Source organism: Lepeophtheirus salmonis, chromosome 13, assembly GCF_016086655.4.
Source record: "Lepeophtheirus salmonis chromosome 13, UVic_Lsal_1.4, whole genome shotgun sequence".
Taxonomy (NCBI): Eukaryota; Metazoa; Arthropoda; class Copepoda; order Siphonostomatoida; family Caligidae; genus Lepeophtheirus; species Lepeophtheirus salmonis.
Window position 1 is genome coordinate 20,209,172 of NC_052143.2, and position 25,480 is coordinate 20,234,651.

Below are 25,480 nucleotides of genomic sequence, written 5' to 3' on the forward strand. Positions count from 1 at the left end.
TAGTCATCCATAGCGGTGGTTTTGCACTCCGCCTCCCACTCTGTCTTTACATTATTGCCAGTATTGATGTACCCACCAGAGCTCCTTTGGTATTGCAGAATAAGAAGAAATCCGTCAGCAACAAATTTGGTAAATTGGTGGCATGATCAATCAATCTGATGGACCTTACATTGATTAACTCTTAGCATTTCTTGTAGTGTAACTGCTACATGTACAGGAACCCCCTCTTAAATGTCATGACAGATTTTTGGCCCTAAAATATGTCGTTAAACTAGATATTACCCTGCAGAAATAAGGTGAATTCACCTTGGTTTTAAGTGGAATATAATGTTGATAGATGAGCTACTGGTTTTCAAACGAATTGATGACCATCTACATCTTCCAGTTGTCCTGCAGCTTGAACTTGATGTGCCCTTTGAGCCCCTTGGCATACATATGTAAGGTAAAAAAAGGTACATTGGTGTCATCCAGGGACAATAGAGGCGTCCTTGTCTCAAAATAAGCCATTGCAATTGAATTCTTTCCATACAATGGGGTCGATTGTTTTGAAAACCATCTTGCAGCAAAATTAGAAATACCAAGATCATCCTTCATAATTCTTTTTAAGTCCCAGAGAACAAATTAAATGCAAACATGATTTCACTCTCTCTCCATCTGCCACCTTCAACAAAGTTCTTCAATGCCTCTATCATTTTCTGTTGTTGATGGTTCTCTTTAAATTTCGGAACCGTTAGTCTAAAGGGTCCTTTCCGGCCTTAATATCTGCCTAAAAAATTCACTGATGCTGAGGGAATAGTCACAATGAGCAGCCTTACACAATTGGAAACAGGTCTTGGCATCTTGACTAGAATTGACATTCTCCACAATAAAGTCATGAACTATTGCCGTTGTCAATAAGGAAGAAATGGTGGGGGAGGAGGGGGTTATGGAAATATGCTTTTTTAATTTACCACAGGTGGAAATGTGGTAAAAGTTATGCCGATTTTTACAATACAGTAGTGGTGGCTGAATATCACTAAATTTTGGGGGGAAAAAATATACAAACTTCTTAGTTTTACAGGGAGCAGATGCATTAAATTTGTGTTAGCTATCCCTTAGTGGGTACAATGACTTAATTCATGCTCAGCATATTTCATACTAAGATATCCTTAAAAGTTCATTTCTACACTGCAGAATTGTTGTCTTTGAATACGTAGACACATTTTAGTGTACAACAACCAATTTATAAAACAGTTAGTAAACTGGATAAAAAGAAAGCTCAAACATAATATATATTTAATTACATAATACATATAAATGAACTATAATAAAAACTACATCATACAAATGTTGTCTGATTTATTCGCTATTGCAACCATTTGAACTCGTAAATATTAATTAAAATGCTAAAAATACTCGTTTAAATAATATATGTATTTAAAAAAAAAAACATTTTATTTATTTATATAAGTTTATTAATGTGTATCTCACGTTATACAAATGTGATAGCTTTACAATAGATGTTGTTACAACTATACAATTATAAAGTTATTGTATTGTTAGACTCAGTATTGTTTGAGTGTACGTCAAAGATGAACACGGGCAAAGACAAAATACGCAATATGGTACAATTTTTTTCGGTGAAGTTGAAAATGCAAGCAAGAAAATCTGATAATTATTTATGGTCATTTATGGTTTCATTGATTCTGTCCTGGTATTTTTTATGTTAAAGATGTACCACGTTCTAGAAAGGTAATTGTCAAAAATGTATATACAATAATGGAAATGTTCGATTCCAAACATCTTGTAAGCACTGTATTGATTTCAAAGGTGATAAACATTCATGGAAAAAATAATGGAAGTAAGTCTTTTTGCTTATAAAAGACACCGAGTAAATAATAATCTTTATTTTAAAGTAATCTTAACAATATGAGTTTAATGTTTCACCTAGATACAATTTGAAAAACATACAATTTAAGAAAACTGTTTAAAAAAAACTAGTATATAATTCATTTATAGAAGACTATAAATACACATTTTTTTACAGTGCTGTGGAGTTTTTAAATCGATAATATTATAACTTTGTGTCTTAAATAAAAATGGAGTATGTTTACAAAAAAAAATGTGTTGTAATAATTATGGATTATTTTTGAATATGTTTAAAAAAACATGTTTTTTTTTCTTTTTTTCAGAAAATAAAACAACTAACTAAATTTTGGATCTCGCATTAGGATTCCCTAAATTTGACGTTTTTCATCAAACATATGCAAAATGATATAATTCTCATTTTCCAAGGTCTAAACTAACTAACTAATAAAATAACTTTGATTTTGGACAATGGATATGCCTGCCACAAGGGGCATTTAGCTTTATTGTTGAAGTCATTTTAAAAATTTTGCAAAATTCGGGATATAATGCCATTGTTTTCATTTTACCTACTAAGAAGTTTGTGCTATTACATTGAAAATAGTATCAAATGAAAGCTAATATATATATTTTTTTTTTAATATGGATGTGAACAAAGTAATATTTTTGAAAATTTTAACTAATTTTTATTGACCAACAGTCATATTTTTTATGAATGGAAAGGTTGACATCATATGATAAATAATTTCATTTCAGAATTGTTACTTTTGATTCACATGTCTACTGAGAAGACATCAATAAATGATTAAATAATAATATATATTTTCTACTGAAATTGATGCTCAAATTTATAACACATATATTAGTTCAATTAGAAGGGTTTGAAAATAATTATTGACGGAGAAAAGCTTCTGAGAGCCAATAAAAGGTACAATGTTTCCATAAGTCAATAATATAGTAGCAGAAGTTGGAGAAATTTAAAGTGATAGAAACTCAGAGAACAGTGAAACCTCTGGTACTAGTGAGGTTCAGAATACACTGAGACAGCACAAATATGTTCATCAAAACCAAGTACAATACGATTACACTTTCCACGTTCAACAGTAAAGAGGCAGCCATACTACAGCTATTATAACTGATTTATTGAAGACAAGAGTCGCGGATCTTATGTCAAAGCTAGATAAATGGCTTCAAGTAAAATAGTCTAGATTAGTTCACACTACTCTGTGATAAAAAAATTATAAGGGATTTTCTTGGTGAAACATAAATACCATAGCGAGCAACAGAGTAATCAATATGGGTACAGCGAAGCTAATTGAAGAAAAAAAGAGAGAAAGTTGTTCTACTTCAATTGCCGTTATCACATTTGAGAAGCAATAACTGGAGGTACATAGAAGGCTGTTCTAGGCAAATTATCTTGACAATCCAATGTTTAACAACTTGAATAAAATGTGAGAAAAGTTGGATAAGGAATGCCAAAAGTTATTGGGCAAGTTGAAAAAAGCTTGAAATAGAAAATGACAACCACAATTTCCACGTGAGCAATTTCTTTGAGAATACAAGTCTATGGGCACATAGCAAAGAGGTGGAATAGCTGTATCATTCGGCTTGTTGATAGTACTCCTCAACGTACCCATGGGGATAAGACAGTCGACATTCAACAAGGCTGCTTGACGGTAAGGAACACTAACAGCATTAAAATGCTCACGATTTCCAAAGAAATAAAATACAGACAGGACACTGTCTTCAAGCTGAAGAAGATGATAAAGTTCCTGGCTTTATTCTAGACCATCTAGTTCGTGAGCACTACATCTATTTCTAATGGACTTACCTATGACTTCCAGCTTATGAAAAACTTGCTAAAATACAAGAAGCATAACTATGAACTGTCAACCTCTGATGTCAAGAAATGAACAATCACAGCTCAAACATTTATGAGCAATAGAATTCATCTTTGTACAATAACTGAGAATTGTTTCTTGCATCGAGTTGTAATAGGGAACACTGGAAGTATCCGGATATCTATCACATAAACCTAATTTACATATTGTATTCCAGAAAGAGAGACCGTCTCATACACTCTGTGGGAGTGTATAGTTTTAAAACCTGTTTATTCCGCTCTCGGAGAGTTGTTGAAGGAACACATCGAGGACTGCAGGGGAAAAAATGAATTTTTACACCAGCTTCCAGTGACAAAATATATCATCACGCTGTGATTGTAAAATTTAGTTCTATATCTAAGCCATGAAGGTATTCGGCTTTAAGCTTGACAGGTGGGTGAAAAATATTAAAGAAGACTATTCTGAGATTTTAAAAATGGTTAGGGGTCAGTTTTGAATATTTTATTACAATTTATGCGTGTTTATATGATTTTATTATTGTATTGAAACGTACTGTAACGTGTTTGTATGATTTTAAAATGTTTAAAATAACTGGCATTCTTTAGTTGAAACTTTATTTTTTTTTTAAATATTTTCTCGAACAAATAATAAGACAATTAAAAATATGACATGATTTAAATAAAATGAATATATAAAACGTAAGTTTGGTTCTTGAAAAATTAAAATAACAAAGTTGGAGATATAAGAACATTTTTGTCTTTGTTTTCTATTCATAGAAATATTACTTATAGTTATAAAAGTAATTCTTTAAGAATATTTCTATTTATTTGATAAAAAAGTTTTTCTATTATGTTTTGTCACGAAAAAATAACTTTAGTCAAATCCATTCACTTCATTCTTAAGGTTAATCTCATACATAAGTATATAATAAATACCTGGCATCCTCTGCTCTTGTAAACAAGACGATGGCTTTCGCATTAGGTTTCTTTAAAAGATTCTGAACAACCTCAATGAATGTTTTTTCATCGGATGAAGAAGGTACTTTTTCTGCAACAGCAATGCAAATATTGCGATGAGATGCCTCACGTCGAAACACATCCATCCCAGATTCACCTGTTTATATAAAAATGCACTTCAATTTAAAAATATAAAAGTGCACTAATGGTTGACATTTTATAAAGTAAAACAAATAAAAAAATTGACTTATATTTTTATATAAATACATTAAAAAAGATAAAAGAAGTTAACGCCTTACCATAGGAACCTTCACTTGCAACAGTTGATACATAACTCCAGTTGAATTTAACAACAATATCAACTAATGCTATTGCCTATTAATTTAAAGATATTAAATAAGTTAGATATTAATGAAAAAATGTTGATAAATCTGTGAAAACATACTTGAAAAGTATCAGGTGGAACAGTGCGTGCAAACATTTCATATCGAGATTTATCACTTAATTCTTTTGCGGTTGAGGCAGGTGATATTTGAGGTATGGAGAATAGGCGTAAAAGATTTGCAACTTGAATAGAGACTGATGAATAAGAGCCACCAATGACGCCCAGTACTGGACCAGTTGTATTGAATTTGGCTCTAGGCATTTCACCACTCATAACACACTCGTATCTAGTAATATAATTCAGGATTATTAAAATTCATTTGCTTATGCATTACAACATCAGCATTAAATCTGTGAAAAAATAGAAAATCGCAAAGAGTAACCATTTAAGAATTTTTACCTATGATTTTGTAAAAAAAGGTATCAAAAATTTAATAAAATAAACTTCTTTGAGGTATTGATTCTATTTTGAGAGTTTTGTTTTTGCCATGGAAATATAGCGATTATAACAAAAAAATGGAAGTACATCAGAAAGGCTTTTTGAAAAGCAGGAAAATTTTGATATATCAAGCAGTATTCAATGTTCGATAGATTCATTGAGTTAGAATAATAGGTTCAGTACTATTATTACACTTGATTTCAGTAAACTGTTTCAGTTTATTTATTATCGACAAATAATTTATTCTGTCAAACAATTACAGCCCCCCTCGTTTTTTTAACCAATTGAGGGCACTGTTATTAAATGGGACATCTACAATCACCTTGGATGGTCTTGAAAGTGTTTCAATTCTTCTTAAAAGGAGCTGCAGACAGAGATGCCCCGTGGCTCCCCTTTTTTTATTGCTGCAATCGAGGAATTTGCCCAGGGTATTTTGCCCAATAGTGTGGAGCTAATTTTGTAAAAAAAAAGCATCTTTCAAATTGACAATTGTTGATTATTTTGCAAAAATATACTGTGTAAAGTTTATCATTTTCTTCTATACTTTATAATTCACCATTTATAATCATATCTTTCCTATGTCTGTTTTATCCTAGAAAAAAGAAACAGGCATAGGTAGGCTAATTGTAACAAAATTCATGTTTGTCGCACTAGTTAATGTTTTAGGAGTATACTAAAAAGTATTTTTGATAAAATTTTGTTTCAAAGGAATAAGAAACATTTCATAAATCCTGGGGTATATACATCCCCCCTTCACTAACAGAAAGCTATTGATAGAGTACATTGAGACAATAGCGATTATCGATAAATAGTTATACAAGATAATAATTGTTTTTCAATGTTACTGAATTCAAATTTAAAAAACATTATTTGATTAATGATGTTATAATTTCCATCGAGTTTATTATTTAAGGTTACACAAATATTGCAATTTTTAATAATAATATATTATCTCTTTTTCCCCTGGTTTGATATATATTAAGTTGTTGCAACTAGTGAAAGTGTCAATGTGTCTATTCCCCCCTACCAACTACTTTTATGATTCAAACACTAATGTAAAAAAAGGAACATAAAAAAAATTACACTGAAGTTGTAAATTTAGAAAATATGTCTCAGTTCCAGATTGAGTGAGCTCACCAACAATAAGGAGCAAATATAATTTAACACTAATAGTGGGTTGTTTTATGAAAGTGCTGAATTACTACAAGTAGATACTTGCTAGAAACTACGAGTGCGTCAAATTACCTACGATTTAACTAGTCCCTCATCCATATATCATCTATATTTTAATATATTAAACATACCTATTCACATCATCAAAACTATTTAGAGATGTTCGAATGAACTCAAGTGATTGATTTAGAGCATAAGCATCTCTTCCACATGTGTCCAAAATGTTGACTCCAATACGTATATCTCTGCAATAAATTAAAGTATACATAATAGTTATTAAAAATATGATTTATTTAAAGGGAAATCACTCGACTTTTTGTCCTTTAAATATATATATGAAAAAAATATAAAAAGTTTAATTCCTTTTTCAACGAATGAATTGCTATTTGAAAAGTTAAAGTTCCACTTGAACAAATATATTTAATAACTTATTTAATTGTTATAGCTCATATAAAAAAAATCCTCTTTAAAGTTTTTTAAATATCTTATTTTACAACAAAATACTTTTTTGAGTGTGTTCTATGTCTCAGAGTTGTGTATGTGTACAATCGATTTTAGTACATTTTTGAGAGTATATTTTATAGCAAATAATCATCCCAGCGAAGAAATATGGTTTCGATTTTAATTATTAAATGATAAAAATTCGATCTAAGCTGAACAGTTAGTAAGATTTTTTAATAACATTCATTAAAAAAAACTATTTTTTTTTCACTCACTATTAAAGTTATCAAACGTCATAAATGAGATATACAAAAATATGCTTATTTTACCGGATAGTGAATATATAAGTCTTAAAACACTTCTTTCATTGTATTTTTGGAGGATTTAAAGATTTTAAATCATTAAGCTTAGCAAATTAATGAAAAACTGTTTTTGTAATCTTTCAAACGAGAATTTGGCAACAAATAATAGGTTGGGAAAAGTAATTTCATATTTTCCCCCCTTTCTTTTACATAAGTATATCGTGTTTATTAGTGGTTTACATTGGATCATAGGATAAATCGTTGTAAGGAAAAAATAATGCCCAACAATCTTTTAAGTCTAACCCACCAATGTTAATAGTCAAAACCCCAAAAATTAAGACACAAAAACTGTTTACTCTATAAAAGCCTGCTGGTGGAAGTCAAAAAGTATTTACAAGATAGGTTATTTTTGACTCAGAAGCATAAATAATCCCCCCATGGAGAGTTGTAGAATTCTTCTGAATGACCTCAAACAACAACTTCACATAACAGTGCCCAGACCTTAAACCATTGAAATACAACATATTGAGGTAAGTAGATTCCAAATCCTTTCATGTCCGCAATATTAAGTTTTTTTATGTTGAATTCACTACTTTTTGATAGACGTTATGATCGGCAAGAACATCTTTGATTAATTGATTAAAAAGGAAGAAAATGCCATGGGTATGATAGGACCAATTTTGATGAAGTGAATTTGAAGAAGATCATTTTGAAACTTGGGCTGTCTTATAAGACTTTAATCAGGATAATGAAAGATGGATTATCCTTTTCGTATAAAATTATTTACAAGTAATGTTCCAAATCTGTTGACAAAATGGAAATAATCTGACGAGTAAGTACTTACGAAAAATCCTATTTTGAGAAGGGAAATAAATTTACCGGCTCCATTGTCAAATAGACGAAACCAAGCAATCAAAATGAAAATTGATTATCGACTTATTTAAAAATAGATTATAAAATACACTAAACTTCGACTAAATTTGCAAGATATACATATAAAAGTCCTACTTAATACATTTTCAAGTAATAATATAATCAAATAAATTTAATTAATACTGAAAAGTATTAGCGATTAAATGTAGATCAAAGGAATAAGAAGTATTCTTATAGATCTTGGAGTATATAATATACCTATTCACAAGCAATGCGTTAACTAAAACCTTCTATTCTTTGACAATTTAGTTAAAATTACTGCAAAATATCTAGTGATATTCACAATAACTCAGCAGATTACCTTTTTCTATTCATTTTGTGATATAGAAATTAAATAAGATGGTTTACCTTGAATTGTAATTTTAATTTATTTTTGATAGGGAAGTTGCTTTTGTGTAGTTATATTATTTCTATATTTAATGAGTAACTGAATATAGCTGGCAGTAAAAGAAAATAGTGCTGATAAGTGCTACAGACAATTCAAAAAACTTTGTGAAGGAAAGAAGCCTTTAGGACTTGTTGCAGAGTCATAATTGAATGTCCTTCTTGGACTCACAGTAGAATAAGGATCAACATTGGAATAATAATTGACAATATCCTTGATTGATTTATTCTCCCTTGCCTCTTTGGTCACAGATGATTGTAGCTCATCTAATGAAATTTCATAACAGATAAGAAGTTCATCTCCAAACATTCTTTAAATTGTTAGTGTTCCCACCTTGATTTTTGTTTTTAACCCAAAATACACAAAATTTTCATCACTATGTATTGTCATTGTACTGATCGAGCTGATCCATCAAACTCCATAGTAGTGTTGTAACATTGTGCGCAAGTTTCCTTATTACGCTCTAACCAAATAAAATATTTTGATATTGTTCCATCACTTATTCAAATGAAGGTGCAACTAATATTTTTCATTATTGTGTTATTTAATATGCACTTAATATGTTGCGTGTGGCAAATTTATGGAATCACAGTTCATTAGAGCTAACTTTAAAGATTTATAAATATAAATTATTTCAAAAAAAAAGTGTTCTACATTCAAAATGTTTTTATATTTATTTTTATTTTTAAGGATAAGACACACTATTTTTTTTATCAATTAACTAAAAAGAAAAAAAAATCCACTTTTTTGATATGATAAATATCCATGTTCCTACTATTTGTTAAATAAAAATTGAAAGGCTACTTATAGAGTCAATAAAATTATCAACATCTATCGATTAAATTATGTACTTTTTATAAAGGAAATAAAATGACATGATATGACACATTTTCAAACAATATTCATTATATTAACAAAGACGAACGGAAAATAAAGTCAGAGACTTAACGTTGTGTTAGCAAATGTGTAAACTATGATGATATTAGACACGCTAACTTTTATGTCATATATTCATATCAATTTTTAATATATATTCATACAAATAGGTATAAACTTATGTAAATTTGTATAAAAAAATATTTTAAGTTTTATATTTAACAAATTTCATTTAAATCTTCAACTCATATAAAGAACTATTTGGAAGAAATGGAAGGTAAAGAAAAAGTCATTTTGACTGCTTCTATCTCACTTAACCTAATAACTCTTAATATTTTTCTTATATATAGTCTTAGCTGTAGATATGGTTTAAGTTCTAAATTTTTTTTTACTTTCTTTCAAAAACTCAGATATTTGCTTGTCAAAAATCCAGGAACAATAATTCTGTTCGCTTTAAATAAATACACCGTACGATTGAGAAATACAAATTTGTTTGCCCAAGTTATAAAATATTTATGAGTTATTTAGTTTTGCTCATCCAGATTTTCCTTATTTAAGCTTGGATTCTGTCGAATTAAACTTTTCAAAGTACTTGAAAAACTGTCACTATGGGGAAATTTTTTATAAGCTATTAGTTCGAATTGTTGTTCTAATGTTACAATTCTAGTCATTTAAATATATATTCATTCCACTTTAAAAAAATGCAGAATGACCCAGTTCAAAGAAAACGGAGTATAATCTTTTGAATGCCAATAAATAAAATACGAAAAGTATGAAACTAAAAAAAAAATATTTTTATTTTTAAGTTCTAATATTTCATTTCCATGTTCTTAGTCGACCTTTAAATATTGATAATGAGGTAAATCAGGAACACAAATACTTTAAGTTACGAATGGTAAACTTGATAAACTTTCTTTTTAAAGATTTATAATATAATTTCCTCATCAACTTATGCATATTTAGCATGTAGATGGAAAACAAATACTCTTTTATCGATAATGTAATCTTATTTCTTTATAAACTGTAGTTAGCAAGATTTGGATATTTCTGTACTATTTATTAGAAAATCTACAAATATCAAATCATTAAATTATTCATTTTAAATAAACATGATTATACTATGTATGCGCCTATAAAATGATACTTTTGGATATTGGTCATTAGGTGTCGACAGTTTGACTTCATAAACCGGTCCAAAAATCTAAATACTTATTTCGACATGTGTCAACTTTTGAAAATTGAAGAAAAACGCTTCACTAGCCAATCAAATGTATGTGGAAGCTTAAAAAATGTTTTAAGTAGATCATAGTGCTTCAGGTGGTTTGAAAAATTCCAAGGAGGTAAATTTGATGTGAGAAATGAAGAGAGCGCCCGGACATCGAAAAAATTTGAACACTCCGTATTGCAAGCATTGATCGATACAACCCGATCAAATCGTTAATGGTGATCGCTACCAATAACAATTTGCGATTTAAACCATGCTATACGCCAAAAATGCCAAAAATATGAAGCCAGTCAACACAAGGTAATTCTCCTTGATGACAACGCACCACCACATCGCTCTATAGCTTTGTTAAATCGACAACTGGGAATCTTTTGCCCATGCAACTTACTCACCAAACCTGGTGCCTTCTGATTATCACTTGTTTGCATCGATGGGCCACGGACTCAATGATTTACGTTTCGATTCTCACACTGAAGCAAAAAATGGAATTAATGGCTGGATTGCAGCCAAAGACGAACAATTTTTTTTGGAAGGCATTAATAAATTGCCTGAAAGATGGGGGAAATGTGTGGCTATTGAATACGCATACATTAAAAATCCAATTTTAACCCATTTTTTCATAATAAACTTTCAAAATATAGAAAACAAATCTTATTTCATAGCGTCATACCTGCTATATATTTAGTTCCATTAAAGGACGTGCCTTTTAACCTTTTGATTGAGCCAAAAATTAAATAATTTTATCTGATAATTGATCAATTGTATTTGAAAGTCCATATCTGAGCCTAATTAAGTCTTTTAAACCAAACAAAAGTTATAAACTATAGCTGAAATCATTGAATATCTAAACTCATCACACAAATTTGAATACAATGCCAATAATTGGATCAAATATGTCTATAAATATTGAATTATAAGTATATATTAGGTAAAAAATTAATTGGGATTTTCTTAATATTTGTTCAACATTGTTTTTATATTGATATACCATATCTGAAGTATTTATTAAATTTTTTATACCCAATACTTACTTAAGAAGATTATCGTCGTTATTTATTGTATCCACAGCATACAGCATTGCCTCCAGACGTTGAATACCACGGTTATAAACTTTATGACTACAAGGTATTTCGGGTCTCACGGATTTTTCATGAACAGGGAATAACCCTCCTAAAAATAAACATAATTTTTAAAGATTAAACCAAGTTAAGTTATATTTAAGAAATAAAAGTAAACACATAGTTTATTCTTTTCATAAAATCCTATACTGAAAAAGAAAAATATTTTCTTACATATAAATAAATATATGACTCCTTAGATGATAGAGGGGAAGTTTCATGTTCATATATAGTTAAGTATATTTGTACATAGATAGTTATTGAACAAATATTAATATAATCTGTTTATTTGACAAGGAAAGAGAAAAGAGAAAATTAGGGGAAGGAAGTATATAAGAACGTGAAATCGAATCTGATAATGTAGGTATGGAGGGTACGTTGTAGCTTGATCTGCCAACATAAATACGGAAGTCGCTTTATTAGTCTTATTGACATAGCAATGTTTTTGATAAAACCAGTCAAAAAAGAACATTTAAGGTCCTAGTTAGATGCAATCATTGAGCTTCTTTTGACAGGTTCATTACGATTCTGCAACTCGATATTTTCCATCAATCAAATCTAAATTTAAGATTTTTTTTTTTTTTTTTGACAATATTTATAAATTAAAATTGTAAATCCCAAGCCTTTTTAAACGTCCCACTTTTATTGTGGATGGCAACCTAAAAGTTATTTATATTATTTTGTAAAGATGTTAATTCAATATTCTTTATTATTCTTATTAACATAGCAATGCAAAATATTAAAATTTCAAAAAAGTACTGAAGATCTATGTGCATTTAGTGTTATCTCAGTCCTTATTTCGGACATAAGACAACAGTTACGTTTATTTCAGTCTCAGTCCAGTCCATTTCAGTCCTGCGTATCCCGTTCTGAAACGTTTAAAGTTATGTCTTTGATGACGTCACATAACTGTATGTCTTCTTTTATTATCAGTTCTAGTACTGACAGTCCGAAAGACTGACGGTACATAGGACTGATCCCAAGGACATTTGTCCGTCCTTAATACCGGATTTGACTGAATAAATAAGGACTGGTATCATACTAAGTATATTCAATCATTAAGTTAGATTTGACGAGCTGATTACGAATCTATAATTAGATGATTTTTTTTTTTAAGTCAAATCTGTTCTTGAGAATTTTTGAAATTGATTTAATGGTTTCTGCGTGAAAATTTATTATAAAATAAACACATGCATAAGCAATAATATCTATTTCAACTAATGTGACGTGTTCTCTCCTCAAGAATGAAATAATTAATATTGGAGTTATAGAAAAAAATATGTATATGCTTTGATGATTGATGATAACTTTTGTCTAAAGAGCGCTCACTAATAAAAACAAACAAAATTCGTTTTTACATACTAGCGTTTATATATAATTCAAATCTAAACATAATCTGAAAATACTCACAAATTATAATTAACATAAGAGAAACAGTGCTCTAGTTTTATGCATAGCCCTGCAATATTTGATTAATACGACTACATTATTATTTTTTGATCAAAATGTGTTTATGATTTACATTAGGGATCCCTACGTACAATGCATCAACGGAAAATCAATATGGTAGGCCTGGGAATTGAAATAACTTTTTGGAAGATATTAACTAAGGTGTCATGACGTTTCCTTAGATCACCAACACGCAGCTGTTATAAGGGAGAGAAGGAAATAAGTAAGGACATCGGCAAGAATTACTCCTATGTTACTCCCTAACTCTACTCCGAGTCCAACAATGAATTACAATAATAAATTTGCAACAAATCTTCAAGGTTATTCTTTGTCTTTTTTAAAATGACACAAATATTCAATCAGGTTTCGAATATTGTGGAAAAGGAGTTAACTCCTCAGGCATTAAACAATAATGACAACAGCTCTGCAGATAAGAAAATTTACTCTTTAGCTAGCAAATTCAAAAATATAGACACGCTAAAACTACTTCCGATTTTTATAAATACTCTTGAATAACGAAGAGTAACGCTGAGGATTGGTTGGGTGCTATAACATAAGTGTAAGTCCCTAATGGTCATGGAGTAAAATTGAGGATCAAAATCAGAGTAACCCTTCCTTAGTGTTTGCTTGTTACTCAGTGAGATATGTGCTTATTTTCTTCAATTAATGAAATGTCATAACAGCTAATCTTCTCTCCTTTGTAAAATTTCGTCTTTATAACATATCAAAATGCTTACGATTTACAACTCTATGATTCTTTGAAAAAGGTGATACATCTTAAATCAAAATTAAGGTGTATTTTTTATTTGACGAATTTTATATAGATTAATAATATGGTATGGTACATTAGATGCAATCATCCAATTCATAAAAAAATTAATTTAATCGTTTTTAGAGTTTTTTGTGGAATTAATAACGCATCCGTTCATTATTTATTTAAAAATTGAATAAATAGACTTTAACTTTTTAAAGTGTTTATGCTATAAGATAATTTCGTTGAGTGATAATTTCAATTTTTTTTTTCAAGTTTTACTAATTACACATGGGCTCGTAAATTTATATTGAAACCACAACATATATCGCAGAATTTTAAAAACTTCAACATCCTAAGAAATGTATTGCATAAGAGCATTTAATATATATATAACCTTAACTAGACCATCTAGAATCATATAATTTTTGGACAAAGAAAGATATATGTTCTTTCTTATATATCTTATATGATGAAATAACTCAATGTAATTTTATAAAACCTTCAAAATAACTAAAAAGAGTATCTTTATTGATCCAAATCGATAAAAAAAAACTATATACACACTCTGTAGACGTAACATTTTTTACGAAAGTTTATGAAAAAGGCATCTACCTTATACCTGAGGACATCAGTGTTTTTTGGGATCTTAAGAAGATTCCTTGGTAATCAGGAAATGATGGCAGATAAATTTAAATTGCCTTCTGTCCAGCTATTCACCTGCACAACCTGTTGGCTGGGGTGTACTGAAGAATATTAGAAGGGTACCGTTGTGCCTAGAAACACAGCGGTAGTAGAGTTTTAGCTGTATTTTGGTCGTGTACTTCATCTGAAGAACCTGAGAGCCAGGGTGAATTTTGGATATTTGGAGGGTTATATAGTTAACCAAAAATACTCAGATCATAAAAGAAACTGTTATATATTCATTCCTACCTCAGTTCTGAATGTTTTAATATTACATTGGTATACATTACCTCAATTTAGGTTGGTAATGTTAGTTATTTTGCATTGTAAGTTTGTTTTTGAGAGATAAAATAATTCGACGTCCTTTTGGGTGTATATTATTAAAAGAAATTGGGGGGGTTAAATATGAAGATATTATTAAATTATTTCTAAAGTATAAACCTTCCCTTTCAATATTTTAAAGAATTTTCCAAAACAAAAAAAATCCCCCAATTTTTTCAATTGTAGAAAATATGGCGAAATATACCATAAGATAATATTTTAAAAATAATTGGAAAATGGATTTATAATTGAGTTCAGAATTGGAAAATATATGTTACTTTTGAATCAGACCTTACGTATTAACAAAGCAATTTGAAAAATTGCTCCATTTTTATGATTACAAATTCAATCAACAATTAAATCCTCAGTTTGTTTATTATTCAATCTGTAGAGCCAATAAAAGGTTGTTGTTTTCCACAAATGCAAAAATCCATCCAATTATTGACTATTTATATATATTAAATTAAGATTAATAAAAAATTAAATTGGAGTCATGTAAAAAAAAAACAAAAAAACTTATCCCTTGTTTCGTCTTACGGGTCAAAATAATCCTGTCTTCAAATTGAACCAACACAAAATACCTCTTATTGATATTTTTCGGATTTCAAATTACTTGATGGCTCATAATTAGACCACAACATTAGAAAAAGTACTTATACTCTCTGTCCAAAATGATCAATTTGGTCTTCACAAGAATATACATTAAGAAACACCAAAATAATATTAATGTATATTCTTGTAAAGACAAAATTGATGATTTTGGACTGAGAGTAAAAGTACTCTTACTTTAGCATCAGTCGATTTCTAGCTACAAATATATTTTTAAACGTAATATGCATGCACATGAACATTCCCCAAAAGTAACTGGTAAAAAGATCTTCGATGAGGAAGATTTGCAAGATACGAAGTTTGAAAACAATTTATCCGATGAAAATGATGTCGATGAATACTCGAAAAATCCTCACATCAAGAAGAGATTATTTTCCTGAATGTTGTATTTTCTTGTCAATAAATAGTAAGATTGAATTGCCCTTATTCACAAAAATATAAACGAGGTACCCATTTAACTCATAAAAATTATATATTGACCCACAAGATATAACATATTCCATTTTTCTATTTGTTAGTCCAAATAATGAACGAATTATTTTGGAAATGACTAATTTGGAAGATTTACAAGATATCAATCCTTGGTAATACTAAACTTTCAGTTTACATTGGATTATTGTCATTGGAAGGTCTTTATCAACCTTGTGGTGAGACTACCCTATTGTGTTTGAGACACAAAGAGCCGTAGGGAAATTTTTAAGGGTATAACAACATTAAAAAACTTCACGACTTCCTCAATCACCTTTTATCTAATATTCACTTGTATATTAATATTTTATTTATTTATTTCGAAAAAGTAAAACGTTTTTGAAAAAATTGCATATAAATAAGATAATCTTTTAGTTTCAAATGACAAAGGTTTCATATTCTTTTTTATCACAAAGTAATATTTTTTTGTAAACGTTTTTTGCTAATATAATGTAATGAATACATATTACAATTACTTTTTTTATTAAAAAAAAAAATAGACATTCTTAAAGCTGTCATAATGGTACTTTTATGGATAAATTACACTGATACAAAATACCGTGCTCATCTTTTTATTTTATAGGTTATCCCTTGAATTACACATTTTAGATTTTAAATAAATAATATTAATGTAACATAAGAAAAGTAATATAATTAATAGAATAGATTATTAGAATGAGTGACTCTTAATAATCGCCGTCCAACAAAATCATGCTTTTTAACGTACTTTAACAGCATATGCTCAACTTGGTACAATTTGATCCATTGATTCAAATATGGCTTTATTTTTTCTCTTTTAGCCTCGTGGCCTTCAGAAAAAGGCAAGACATTTTTTCCTATTTTTCAGCTTCAATTTGGTTAGCGCTTGGTGTTGAAGATATAAATACATTATATGCATGAATGTTAAGGTCTAATGTTAAAAAGATTGTAGAACGAGTTTTAAAATGTCTGTATCATGCGTATAACTCTAGTTATGATTGTTTTAAATTAAAAATAGGTGATTTTTATTTAGATGTTCCTAGCATCATGAATAGTACATTCAAAAAGTTTAAAAGTATCTCATTTGAAAGCTGAAAGTCTGAATTTAAATTAAAAAAAAAAAAGAGAGCTTCACCAAAAACGTTCTATATTGTTGTCAATTTGAGAGAATACTACGACAATATTTTAAGGATATAAATCATTTTTGAATTGATCACATAAGAAAAGTCCATAAATTTAGACTTCCTTAGCTGGAAGAGAGAAACAAACACAGACAATGAAAGAAAAAGAGAGATAAAGAAAGAAAGAGAAACTAAGAACTAATGCTTTGAAATGAAATCCCTCTTGGATCTTGAGATTAGGATCCTGAATTCTGGATTGTTTTTCGTCAGTGGAGATAAGTGTGCTTTTATATAAGAATCCTTGGCAACGAAATCCCCGCTCAATTGTCTCTTACCAGTAGGATTATATTTTGTGAGGATTTTCTCCGTGGATTACCTTGAATGTATGATTTTTGGAATGCCTCACTCCCTACGGGTCGTCAATGAGTCATCAGGTTTTTCCATGGAGCTTAAAATAAAAATGTATGGATGTCTAGTACAGAATGCTCATAGTACAGAATAAAAAATTACATTCTTAATTGTAATATCAGTTCTATGATTTTTTTAATAATCTTAATTTATCTTGATGTATCAACAGAGTTTTAGATATTGTTGAATTTAATAATATATTTATAGCCAATGACAAAATGGTAATGGTGGAATATTTCATGCTATTGAGTTAGAAATGTGTTTAGTATATGTTTTATGAAATTAAGACATAATGAATGAATGTCTAGGTAAGGGATGATCTAAGTCCTGAAGAAAAGTTAATTTCTTTTTAAGTCTTCATTCTATAATTGTGCAATGTTGAAGCCACTGAATTTGAAATATGTTAAGTATAATGTGTAAATTTCTGCTCGAACGAAAATAAAGATATTTTATATAATTTGTAATTTATATATGCTTTATTTATCAACTTTTATAAATAAATCTACATTTGAAGATCTCATTGATACGAACGAAATTGTTGCTTTGATCGAGACTTACCTCTCTTCACAAGTGCCTAGAAAATCAAATTGAGAGTTTACACTGTAAGTATTTCGTCATTCTGAATTTCTTGGCAATATTTTTCATATTTTTATTCGAAAGGTGTGAATTTGTTTGGTCTCAATATATATCCAAGTTAGCATCTACGTCCATATATTAATGAAAGTTGCTATAATCAAATTATTTACCTTCATATTTAAAATTTAGAAGTGGGGTTTTGGAGTAATATATTGTGTCTGTCTTAGATAAAGTTACTCTTAAACAAATTTTGAAATCAAAGCCAGCAAGCCATAGTATAGACTGTTATTTTTCCATGACAAAAGTAGCAGGTAGTACAAAAACATACAAAACACACTATAATATATCCAAATTTGAAAATGAATGGTCAATCTGTGGAGACATTAAAGTTATTGCACTTTTGCTTGGTACGCGAACTTGGCTAAACTAAATATTGCTATTTTTTTTTGTGTGTGAATGGGATAGCCGAGATAGGAGCATCCCTTATGATGAAGCTTTGGACAAGAATGGAGAAGGATTTGTACATCTGAAAGAAATGTTTCCCAAAATTGGCAATGCAAAAATAAAAGAAGGCATTTTTATGGGCCCACAGATATGAAAACTAATGACAAGTAGAAAATTTGAAGGAACCCCTCTATCTTAGAGAGTGCAGCGTGGCTTCCATTAACAAAAGTGTGTCAGCAGTTCTTAGGAAACGTAAAGACCCACAACTACAAAGAACTTGTTCGAGATTTCTTAGTATCTTACAAGGCTTTGGGTTGCAACATGAATCTAAAAATACTTCTCCTAAGTTCTCACATAGACTTTTCCCCAGAAAATATTGGAGATGTTAGTTATGAGCGCGGCGAAGGTTTTACCAAGATATTAATCTTATGGAAAAAAGATATCAAGGAAAGTGTAACACCTTAATGTTGGCGTATTATTGCTGGGGACTGGAGAGGAATCTTCTCAGCTACAAATGCAGAAGAAAATCCTAGTCATGTAAATTATATTACTTATATACTACCACGAACACGCTATCTTAAATATGAAAAATAGCTTAATTACGTTAAAATTTTAAACTAAAACCATTTACTATAAACTATAATTATGTAATAGGTAAATTCGTATTGTAAAACCACCGTATATTTAACATCCTTTGTTGCTTCTGTCGATTTGATCAGAACATTAGCACCCTGCACTTTCTTCGGACACTCTTGAAAATGCAACATATAACTATTGACCATGTGAAGATACTGATTTAGGTAAATATAAAGCTATTTTTCAAATGTTTGAGACTGTGGTTTATTTAATGTCATTGCCATTGCTAACTTGCCATGTTACTGCTTCAATCATAAAGAAAATGAAGATTGAAGATACATAGTAAGATTAACTCTCTCATCCTCTTTCTAATTCCCTGTTTTAATTCTTATTTAATACGCGTTCTTCCTTTTTATGTTACTAAGTGATACATATCACACACATATAAATTATTTTAATTATATAAGACTAGGATGTACCCGTATTATTTATTTTATCATGCACATACTAAGAATTTGAAACTTGCTAATCCGCGGACAAACATACTAACACGGACTATAATATTAAATTGTAGTACATAAAATCGTTTTAAATATGTTTTATACTAAGACAAACTTGCTAATCCCCGTGTCGGACGGATACGTACTACAATATTATACAATAGTAGATTATATTTGTGTAAAAATACCAAAAGTAATATACATCGAACTGAATTTCTTCTGACTTAAACAAATTCCACTATAGAGACGTACTTTTGACGGAGTCTGGGGCATATCCAGACAAAATAAAGCTTAGCTTCCAGGGACAGTTTACAAAGAATTCCATACCACACATGCACACAGCTCCATTGACGAAAAACAATCTAGAATTCCGAATCTTAATTTCAAGAACCAAGAAATATTTCATTTCATAGCTTTAGCGCTTAGTTTTTCTCTCTTTTTCTTTCCTTCTCTCTCTTTCTTTCTTTCTCTTCCACCTAGGAAAGTCTAAATTTATGGATTTTTCTTATAGGATTAATTCAAACATGTGTTTACCCTTAAAATATTTGTCGTGGCCATCTCTGAAATTGACTACAATATAGAGCTTTTTTTGGGAAGCCCTTTTTTCAGTTAAAGTTCAGACTTTCAGCTATTAAATGATATACTTTTAAATTTCTATATAAAAAAGATTATTCGGTTTTGCTTTTCTTATCTGTCTTATTATTCAAATGAAACAATGCAAAAATTATTTATAAATATGTATTTGTTCTTTAGAAAATATCAAAGGTGGGCATATTTGATAAGGCTCTAAACTAAATATTTAGGAAGAAGTTACACTCTTTTAAGTTATTCGAATGTAATAGAACGAATGAATATAAAAACTATCGGCTTGTTTAGCTCATCAAAAAAATGAGAGGTGATAATATTTATATAAAGAAACATAAAATATATTTGAAGCTAGGAATTTAATTAAACAGTTAAAACTACATATAGACAAAAATAAAACTATATATATTTACATATTTTACTTCTTTTGAAAAAAGAAAACATTCTCCAAAATATATATTTCTCAAAAAGAAAAAGAAAAGATAGGTTTATTTTCAATTTTAGTTTCATAAAATATTTTATGATGGATCACAAAAATATAAGGCAAAATAAAGTAATATATGACGTCATAAATTATTTTGTCTTGTAACATATAATTTATTATCTTAAACTTCCAAACGCAGCATTCGATATACTGTCAATGACTTTTGAAGTATTTGAGGCCTATTTCATTGACAAAATTGGTAACTTTATACTTAAGGTTGATTAGTTAATTCGGCACCCATGTTTAGTGAAAAATGCTATAGATCGAAGAAAATAAAGTACTGCATTAGGTGGGCTGAAAAGCTTACAACCTGACAAATAGAGGGTTTTTTAGAATTAAGTTATATAATGTTCGTTCAAACTTCAAATGATAGGTGTATAAGTTTGTTAGCTGTCGGACAATTGGTTGGTCAGATATAGAATTGTGAGTTAAGCAATTTTTTTATTGTTAAAAAATGAATAATAAATACTTTTGTACTTTAATCAAGTATGGCTCCTTAAAGAAAAAAAAGAAGAAATATTATTATAAACAATGGTTGGTTTGATAAACATTATTCTGACTCTGCTCCAGAGAAATCAACCAGCGATTAATTTATATAAATTATTTGATAAATTTAATCAAGTTGAAAGAGCGTCGATGATCAAACATCACAATAATTCACATAATAATTTTCAAGGATCGTAAAATGAATTTTATTTACATATCATAAATGAATATTTTTGCAAGTGAAAGCTGTGTGGAAGTAGGTGACGCTTGAGCTTACAATAGATATATAACAACAACGGGTTTATGATTTGGATTAATTTTTGAAGAAAATTTCTCTAACGATAAGAATTTCTTAAAGAGTATATAACTTTGAATAAAACTTGGATCCATTGATACACTCCAGAGTCTAATCAACAGCCATCCTAATGGACTGCACGCGATGAACCTAATCCAATGCACGGAACGACGCAACAGTTGGCTGACAAGGTTAAGGGATCATTATTCTGGGATGTGCATTGTACAATGTGTATTGATTACCTTGAAAAGAGGGGGACCATCAACAACGATTATTACATAGCATTATGAGAGCGATATGTGTATGGACTATGTACTTTGTTACAAATCACAAAAAAATGATACCAAAATTACATGGATTAGACTACAAATTGTTTCTCAATCCACTGAATTTACTCAGTTACTATTTCGTATGTGCAGACCTCTTCTTGCCGAAACTGAGGCCAATTTTAGGACTAAAGGGACATCATACAATAAATATAGCACTTGAAAATTTTATCGCCCTTATAGGTAATTACATTGAATAAATAAATCCAATTTCGCCAAATAAATGTATTTCCCTATGTTAGCCAATTAATTTTTCGTCCAACCTACTATGTTACTTCGTTTAATTTATTTGGGCTTGTCGTTCTAGCAATCAGTTCACTTTTTATAGTAGTCACTGCATTTGACATAAATGAAATATAATTTTATCTTTCTGAAATTATTACAAGAAATTAAATTAATGAGATATAAACTTTTAGTTATTTTTCTATATCTTGATTTAATTACATATTGTATAAACTACGTGCTATACATTTAATATTCGCTGGTTCTATGTATTTCATACAACTACTTTATTAAAGTTGTTTATCAGTACTTAAAACAACCATTTGGAGGATAGCCAATTATAATTAGTACATATAAAATATATAGACAATTAAATTTCTCTTCTTTATCAATCTATGGTTCTACTTATTTGAAAGTTGAAGACGTAAATTGATTATATATATGTTTAAAAGGCAATGAGAGTTTATATTTGATTGCCTTGTTTTTCGGAAATTATTGTTATTTGAACAATTATAAAGTTGGATTAATTAATATCATTTGACAAATATTGTTTTTAATTACACTTTACAATATAATATGTTGTTATGGTAGAACCACTGAATATATCATAGTACTTTTGAAACTTTTTGAGTTACTGATATCCACTGAATCTGAGATATTTTTAAAACATCTATTGTTCTTTCCCTCTCCCTTATTAAAAAAAAATATTGCTTTTTTTTTTATTCCCTTTTTATAAAATATTATACATTACCACGGAATATTAAAAATTTCAGCAATTCACATCAATAAATTTATTTGTAAACCTAGCGATAACCTCGGACCCTAAGCATAAGCAACAACTATTCAACTAGTTGATTATTGAGTCTATCTGTAAATAAAATAAGGTTCCTTTGTCCTCAAACTTGTTAAATGATGAAGGAATGAGGAAATTCATGGACTTATTTGAACGTACAGAGTGGAGAGCAAAAAATACTTTTGAAGTGATTATTTTATGTTTGTTGAAGTTTTAAAAGGAAGTTGATGAGATGACCAACTAAATAGTCATGAAAATTGATGTATGAAACGAAAGCTCCAGGAGCCCCAGTGCCATATTTATCACGTGGCTAACTTTTGGACATTTGTGAAATAAATAAAAAAGGGTTTCTAACCAACACAATGAACAATTTTTCATCCTTCTCTCTCTCTCTTTTGAAAATTTAGGGGTGAATAATGAATAATTCGCCATTCTGTAGCAGAAAGATTTATTTTAATTAGAAGGGGGTTCAGAGGAGTTTTCTTGAGCCCTCAAAAACATTTTCATCATCTAGGTATCCAAGACGTTAGAGTCTTCCCTTAACTAAGTTTTTTATTGAAGGTTCCTTTATACGACATCCATTCATAATCTTATAAATTTGCTTCAACAACACGATCTCCAAAAGTATATAAAAGGGAGCTGGAGGACAAAATATGTTCAACATTAATCTTTGATAATCTTATTAATTCTGTTAAATGGTAACTCTTTATGCAGTTGGACAATAGAAGTAAACAACAGGTTTGCAAATACAACTACCTTTCCATTAAATCTTGGATTATAGTTTAGGGGTTTATTTTATGCCAAGAAAGGGATAAATTATCCAATAGGAGAATTCTGTGAGCGATTAATCTCCTTCAAAAAAGTTCCCAACTTAACAATTGTCTTACACAGTTAAAAATATGAATTTTTTAATTATTTTGTTTTTGTTTTTTTAATAAGATTGGATTTTATTTTCTTATATAATTATGTTTTATTAAGGTCTTATTTCACCAACTTCATGATTATTTCAATCCCCCCCCCCTCTAATGGGATTCTACCAACATTAATGTATGATTGTAAATAATATTTAACTATAATCAGTCAGATATATTTCTTCAATTAAATGATAATGCTTAATATTTCCCATTTCAACCAAATATTACTTATCTGGTATTTTTTAGTAGCATGGTTAAAAAAATGTAAATTACATGCTTTTAGTTAGAAAGTCTTGTTTTAATCATTAAATATCTATTTTCTCATAGTTTTTAAACTGTGCTTACTAAGAAAATACTGGATATGAAGCTTTTTCGGTAGACCTAAGTGCAGTGCAACGTAATATTTTTACGTAGAAAATCGTGTGTTAATCATTACAATATTGAATGTAGAGCATGTTTTTAGATATATTAGGTTTTTTTTAATAAATATATGTGAGTATTTTTTATGTTTATTTTCTGAGCATTTTTACAATTTTTAAATATGAATTTAAATAATGGACTTGTTTTTTCGTAAATTATGTATGGAATATACAAATGAATTGATATTGTATGTAAGATCATTGGTTAAATTTTGGTTAAAAAAAACTATTTTTTTAGGATTTTTCTGTAAATGCTTGATATGAAATAGGTGCCTGTATAAATATCTTACACGTGCTACATACCACACTCTAATCAATACACACATAACAATACTAAAATACAATAACACACCAGCCCCTTCTTGAGGAGTCAATTGTAAATATGGAAGGTATTAACAATAATAATATCACAATTAACAGATTTATCCCATTTGATTTTTCTTGATGTCAAGCTTAAGTAATCTTCCCGTAATCATCAACTGTACAACCGTGCCTGGTTTAACTCATCACTTTGTCAGTACATCTGCAATAATATGTTATGTTTGTATTTTTGTGATTTATCGAACTCATTTAAATTCAAAAACTTTCCAGACTTGTTATCAATGAATACATCAGCTTCAATTCTGGAGTCATATACTTCCCATATAAATAAGCTTAAAGTTTTTATATTTACTCATGCAGGCAAACAGTACTTCATATTGAGATTATTTAACCTTTTTCCTACACATGTTAACTAATCTGACATCTTTTAGAGTTGGAATTTTACTCACATCCTTAATTGTGGAATATAGAAAAAAATGTCCGTCTTGTCATCATTGAAATTTAGTAAAGTTTTCCAACCATTTGTCAAAGTTATTTGGCTTCATCACTTGTTAAAGAATCAACCTCTCTTCCCTATCTATCCATTTCCTCATTTTGTACATAATCTATGTTATAATTTTGATCCATTAAAAGTCCTTCTTATCTTTGCTTAATTATCGAACCAAAATATTTAAATTCATTACCTAACATATTTCCCACATCAAAATAGCATTAATTAAATCATTTTGTATAATTGATGACATCCTGATTAAATTAAGTCATCAACATGGATTATACAAATACAAAAAAAAAAAATCTTGATTTTTGTGCATTACTAATGCAATTATAGGT

At 29.2% G+C, this 25,480-nt stretch overlaps 1 protein-coding gene across 1 annotated transcript in view; it reads right to left on the reverse strand.

Annotated features, from left to right (window-relative positions):
• Positions 1-25,480, reverse strand: part of LOC121128203 (metabotropic glutamate receptor-like) — a 214,120-nt gene that overhangs the window by 135,149 nt on the left and 53,491 nt on the right. The window contains 5 exon segments of the mRNA XM_040723780.2: positions 4,622-4,799; positions 4,942-5,017; positions 5,088-5,313; positions 6,770-6,883; positions 11,832-11,970. Of these exon segments, the coding sequence (XP_040579714.2) occupies positions 4,622-4,799; positions 4,942-5,017; positions 5,088-5,313; positions 6,770-6,883; positions 11,832-11,970 (733 nt within the window).